At 46.5% G+C, this 5,719-nt stretch overlaps 1 protein-coding gene across 1 annotated transcript in view; it reads left to right on the top strand.

The window, feature by feature from the left end:
- The first annotated feature begins 2,249 nt into the window (after positions 1 to 2,249).
- Positions 2,250 to 5,719, top strand: part of bnc1 (basonuclin zinc finger protein 1) — a 21,021-nt gene continuing 17,551 nt past the window's right edge. Inside the window, exon 1 of the mRNA XM_063189162.1 lies at positions 2,250 to 2,607. Coding sequence (XP_063045232.1) covers positions 2,575 to 2,607 — 33 coding nt within the window. The 5' untranslated portion in view covers positions 2,250 to 2,574. The remainder of the gene's footprint in view (positions 2,608 to 5,719) is intronic.

The raw sequence follows: 5,719 nt of genomic DNA, 5'->3' as shown, positions 1-5,719 counted from the left end.
TCATATCGCTTTGTCCTCTAATGATTGCCAGAGAAGTTTTAGTACAGCGATAAAAAGGTACCTAATGATTTGTGGAGTGTTTCTGTTTAGACTACAGTAAGCACTCACTTTCACTGTGGCTAAGTACCCCTCTTCCTCTCTCTCTCTCTCTCTTACAACCCCTCTTCCTTCTCTCTCTCCCTCTCTCTCTCTCTCTAAATGTCCACATTGCCATGCCTTTGCTTTTAGTCCCTCTATGCTGGCTGCCAGCCAGGCACTATTGGAATGTAATTTAAAACCGGCGTAATGTGTTGTCGCAGCCTTAATGCAACAATTAGGCGAGCTGTTGGTGGGCTTGTTTGCTGCTGATGTGGTGATGTATGCTCTGCTCTCTTGTGGCTCCGAGACCAGTTGGGTTTGTTCTGTTCTGTACTGCATCTGCATCTGTGTCTGTATCTGTCCAGTATCTTGTACTAAGGACAGAGGACAGTCACAACATGTCCAACCTTGGGAGGGGACCCGACCCCTTAGTCATCAGTAAACTCACGCAAGACCCATCAGCTGTTGAGGAAGTGGAGTGGAGTTTTCATTCATTCAGTTCAGTCGCTCTGGGAAAGGAAAGGGGGACTTACCAAGATTTACCAGTACAGGAGTTTTGACTCCTCACGATTTTTTATGATGACGATATTTTTGTTTTGTTTTTGTCTTAAGATTTGTCTTATATTAAATCCAGTCATGTAGTCAGTTTTATCTAAAACACGAATTCCACACCATTTCCAACATGCGTTCCACCTACGTACGGTACTGCCACGCCACTATTCAAGCAGAATTTTCAAGAGGGAAAAAAAAGAATTTTAAATAAACGGTTAACTGTGGGAGCAGGAGAGATCAGGAGGAGTTGCCTGTCTCAGCTTACACCAAAGGACCTCAACATGGGGAGAAAAGGGGAGTTTTTTCTAAGAAGCTCTGTTTATAAGTTTTTTTCTTTTCTTTTCCTTTTTAAAAGAAGCCCCCCTGGAGCTTATTTTTCGTTTTCTTTTTTTTTTTCCCGTCATCAGCCCTCCAAAGTCACTCGGGCAAAAAGCACCGATTGCTGTGACTCACTTCAGGGGTTCGCCACACGTTTTCGCTGTAGCACCTTTTTTCCAGGAAAAAAAGTGTATCAAACAGCAAACACGGCAGGCAGGCAGTGCAGGCAGGCAGGCAGGCAGGCAGGCTCGTCAGAGAAATGGCAGTATTGTCTACAGTGAGTATGTATGCTGTTAGCTAGCTGTCTCTCCCTCCTCCGCTGGTGAACCCCTGGCCTCACAGCCCCTATGAACTGTGTGGGCTGCCTGTGCGAATCCTCTCTCCTCTCCTCTCCTCTATCCTCTTCTCTCCTCTCCTCTCCTCTATCCTCTCCTCTCCTCTATCCTCTCCTCTCCTCTCCTCTCCTCCACCCCACACACTCCCACCGCCCCACTGTTACCAACACCAGCACCGCTACCACCACCACCACCACCACCAACACCCCTTTACTCTATATCCCTCTCTCCCTCTCTCCTTCCCTCTCTCTCTCTCTCTCTCTCTCTCTCTCTCTCTCTCTCTCTCTCTCTCTCTCTCTCTCTCTCTCTCTCTCTCTCTCTTTCTCTCTCTCTCTCTCCGTTTGCTAAGTGTGAGTTGTGTTGAGTAGGGCCTGGGGCGTGCGGGGCTGAGCAGCAGCAGCAGCAGTAGCACCACCACCAGCAGCACTCGGGCACCAACCAGCCAACCAGGCAGTCAGTTAGTCAGCCAGCGCATTCGCGAAACACCGCTCACACAGCTCACACAGCTCACACAGCCTCCGAGTCCCACACTCTCTCTCTTGCTGGCTCACTCGCTCGCTAGCTCGGCTTCATTAGTCTCATGATGGTCCATCGGCACTGGGGGCCCTACATGTACTATATGCACGCTGCTGCAGGCCCCTCACATCTCAGGCATCTCTCCCTCTCTCTCTCTCTCTCTCTCTCTCTCTCTCTCTCTCTCTCTCTCTCTCTCTCTCTCTCTCTCTCTCTCTCTCTCTGAGCTTGAATGGTAGTGTTGCCCATGTCCATGCCCCTGCCATCACTGCCACCGCCACCTCCGCCGCCCCTTGCCATTACCACCACCACTGAGCCACAGCAGAGGGCGGCACACCAGGATTTGTCAGCCAGATGTGACAAGATTGTCAAGAGGCAGGGTGAGGGAATAAGAGAGAGAGAGAGAGGCAGAGAGAGAGAGTGTGAGGGAATTAGAGAGAGAGGCAGAGAGAAAGAGAAAGAGAGAGAGAGGCAGAGGCAGAGGCAGAGAGTGGGGGAGAATCTGATATTAATCAGTGCATAGCTCGAAGCCAAACTTTCTCAGACGCAGTGTAGCAACATGTTCCCCTCATTTACTGCCTGTCTTTGTGGTCTGAGAGCTGCCACTGTCTCCCTGGCTGTGAGGTGGTGGGTGGTTGGAAGCAGTTAGGGGGCTTTTGTTTTGTTTTGTTTGTTTGTGTGTTTGTTTTTGTTGGTTGGGGTTTTTTTTGTTGTTGTTGTGGCTGTTGCTCCTTTTCCTGTCTGCATTTGGAATCGTTTTTGTTTTTCGCGGCCATAGATGTTCAACGCAAAGCTTCACATGGAGATTCAGGTAATGTCAGCTCCGCTTGTATTGCAAGATGGTTCGGTTAAGAGATCAATATTTTTCTGTTGTTTTATTTCATTTTTTTTAGAAACGTGTTGTTGAACGTGATGTTGAAAGAATAGAAAACAGGCATCAGACGTGACTGTTGTGGCTTTAAGATTAAGAAGACTGTGATTAATTCTCACAGCACCTGACTGTTCTGTCTACCTGGAAAAGCGCTCAGTTGTTACTCTCTTGATTTTTTTTTTTTAACTAAAAAAATACAGTTTGTAGTATGACACTTACATTTTTTTGCTACGTATATTTCTTTAAGATAATAGTAAACATATATATTGAACAGTGTCAAGAATAAGGAACATTATTCGGAACACTATTTCATGATTCCATTTAGTTCAATATGTTCTATTTTGAACATTCTTTTGTCTTAAATTATTTTAAGTAAAAGTGTTTAAGTGTCAGCATTTAAGTGTCATCTTCAGTGATGTATATTACAGTGCTGACTTCAGCTTTTTTTTTTTTTTTTAAACTTTTCTGTATTATGGTCTTAAGATAAAATAGATTTAAAAAAAACATGTTTTGTGATCTAACACCAGGAAACCCTTAAGAAAGTGATATGGACGTCTGATTAAATTAAAACATGTCTCACTGCTTTTTTACGACAAAGCTGCTTGAGCATGAGAAGGCAAATATTTCCTACTGATGTCAGAGGGGAAACTTTGTGCTGCTGCTACGTTTTCCCAGTGGGGTCCCAGACGTGTTTATGAAGTCACCCCTAAAACATCCAGCCTGGTGGTTGTGTCTGGATATTTTTGTTTATGTTTGTTGTTTATTGCCACAGTGTCCATTTCTATATACTGTCTTTGCTGTGGTGTCCCTCATACAATCATGTTTGTATCGAAGACAGACACACGCTTGTAGATTTTGTGTCAGCGTTTGCGTTGGTGCATCGTTTAGCATCCGAGCTAGACGTTTGGAAAAAAAATAATGATACCAGCATGATGCATGTTCACATCTGGTCAGGGACACATGTTTTGCGGATGGTGACAAGGAAAATCTAATCGATTGCTCGTAAATGATTCACGCAGAGTCCTTGCAAACAAAAACAAAAAAATGTGTGGGACCCCACATCCCCCAGACCCCCTCATCCTTACCCCCTAACCCCCCACCCCACCACCAGCACCACCACTCCCCCACAACCCCCCTGAAATATTTAGAGGCAGTTGTAGTTGTTATGGAGGCTGTGTCTCCATCCTCGTCTCCGTCTGCGTCACTGGCACTGCATGCCAGCCGTGTAGAGCGTTTAGCTGGCAATCTGCGCCAGGCATCACTTAATTGATTTGCTTTACAGTAAATTATTTCAACAAGGACACTCAATACTGCCGGCTCGCAGCTGTCCTCACTTGTTATGAATATTGCTTAGCAATCGCTGTTGAGTCTATAAACTTGCATGGCTGTTATGTACATATGGCCGGATTTATTTTAAGAGCCAAATAGAACTGTTTTTTTTTTCATTCTGCTTCTTTCCTTTTTCCTCTTCTTTCCTGTCCTCCTCCAACAATGTTCTCTCTCCGCTCAAGAGAGAGAGTGGAGAGGGGTGACTGGGAACGAAGTTCCCCCAAATTCCCATAACATGAAATAACTGACATTCTGGACAATTGGACACACTCTCGCTGTGAGTGCGAACAGTAGCCTTAGACGAGTGGAGGGGATGGATGGACAGGGGGCAAAGAGGTCTTTGTGTGTGTGTGGGTGTTTGTGTGTTTGTAGTTACCAGTGTATACATTTCTGCCCCCCTTTCCTGTATTATTATAATATAGTCTAAGTCTACTATCCTGATAAAGTTTAAAAAATAATAATAATAATAAAAAGCAGTGTTAATACAACACTTAGAGAGTCTATTTGATAGAGTGTATTTGGTTCTTAAGTGCTCTCTTGAGTCGAATTATCACAGCATTTTTTTTACTGTATAGGCCTCCTACATAGAGGTCTGGACAAAAACGCAGCAATGTGTTTTAAAGAAGAAGAAGAAAAAAGAGCGCTTGAGGAAGACTGGGCATGTCGCTGACAGTGCACTGAGAGGCTGTGTGGTGGAAAAGTGCTTCATGTAGTTATTTGGGCCCGATCCAGCCAGTTTGTCATGACTCCACCACAGACCAGTATTTCCAAGTGTGTGTGTGTGTGTGTGTGTGTGTGTGTGTGTGTGTGTGTGTGTGTGTGTGTGTGTGTGTGTTAATGTTCGGTTTGTGCATGTGGGTACATATGTGTGTGTGTGCATACTGGTGTGTGTGCATGTGCGCGCATGTGCGCGCGCGTGTGTGTGTGTGCGTGTGTGTGTGTGGTAATGTTCGGTGTGTGTGTGTGTGTGTGTGTGTCCAGAACGCTGTGTGTGTGAAAAGGTATCAGGGGGGCATCTGCATCTGGCGCTCTGGCCTCGGTGGCCTTCACTCCCTCCCTCTTTCTCTCTCTCTCTCTCTCTCTCTCTCTCTCTCTCTCTCTCTCTCTCTCTCTCTCTCTCTCGCACTCTCTCGCACTCTCTCGCACATTCTCCGCTCCACTCTCCCTTTCTCTTCTTCCCCTCCCTCTCACTCCTACAGTCGAATGTTATCACTTAGGGTCTGGGGCTTCATGGTACGCGGCCCTCCTCCTCCTCCCTTCTCTCTCTCTCCCTTCTCCTCTCCCTCTCTCCCTCCCTTCTCCTCTCCCATCTCTCTCCTCCTCCCCACCGGTGCTCTGTCTCCCCCCCCCCCAGCCCAGCTTAGCCCACCGCCCCCCTCCGCACCCTACCCGGCCGCTGGCCCGCGTCCCTGGAGAGGTCCCGCTTCATTTTAACTTTGACTAAGGAGCATTTCATTGGAACAAATGAGTGCGGACGGGTGCGAGGCTGCAGATTTATGGCTCCGCAAGTGGACATTAGTTGCAACATATTTAGTGGGAAGAGGTTTTTTTCTCCTCTCTCTCTCTCTCTCTCTCTCTCTCTCTCTCTCTCTCTCTCTCTCTCTCTCTCTCTCTCTCTCTTTCTTTCTCTCTTTCTTTCTTTCTCTCTCTCTTTCTTTCTTTCTTTCTTTCTTCCTCTCTCTCTCTCTCTCTCTCTCTCTCTCTCTCCCTCTCTCTCTCTCTT

This window comes from Engraulis encrasicolus, chromosome 22 (genome assembly GCF_034702125.1).
Source record: "Engraulis encrasicolus isolate BLACKSEA-1 chromosome 22, IST_EnEncr_1.0, whole genome shotgun sequence".
Taxonomy (NCBI): Eukaryota; Metazoa; Chordata; class Actinopteri; order Clupeiformes; family Engraulidae; genus Engraulis; species Engraulis encrasicolus.
The sequence above is the reverse complement of the archived record's forward strand: the minus strand, read 5'-3'. Positions and strand labels throughout refer to the sequence as shown.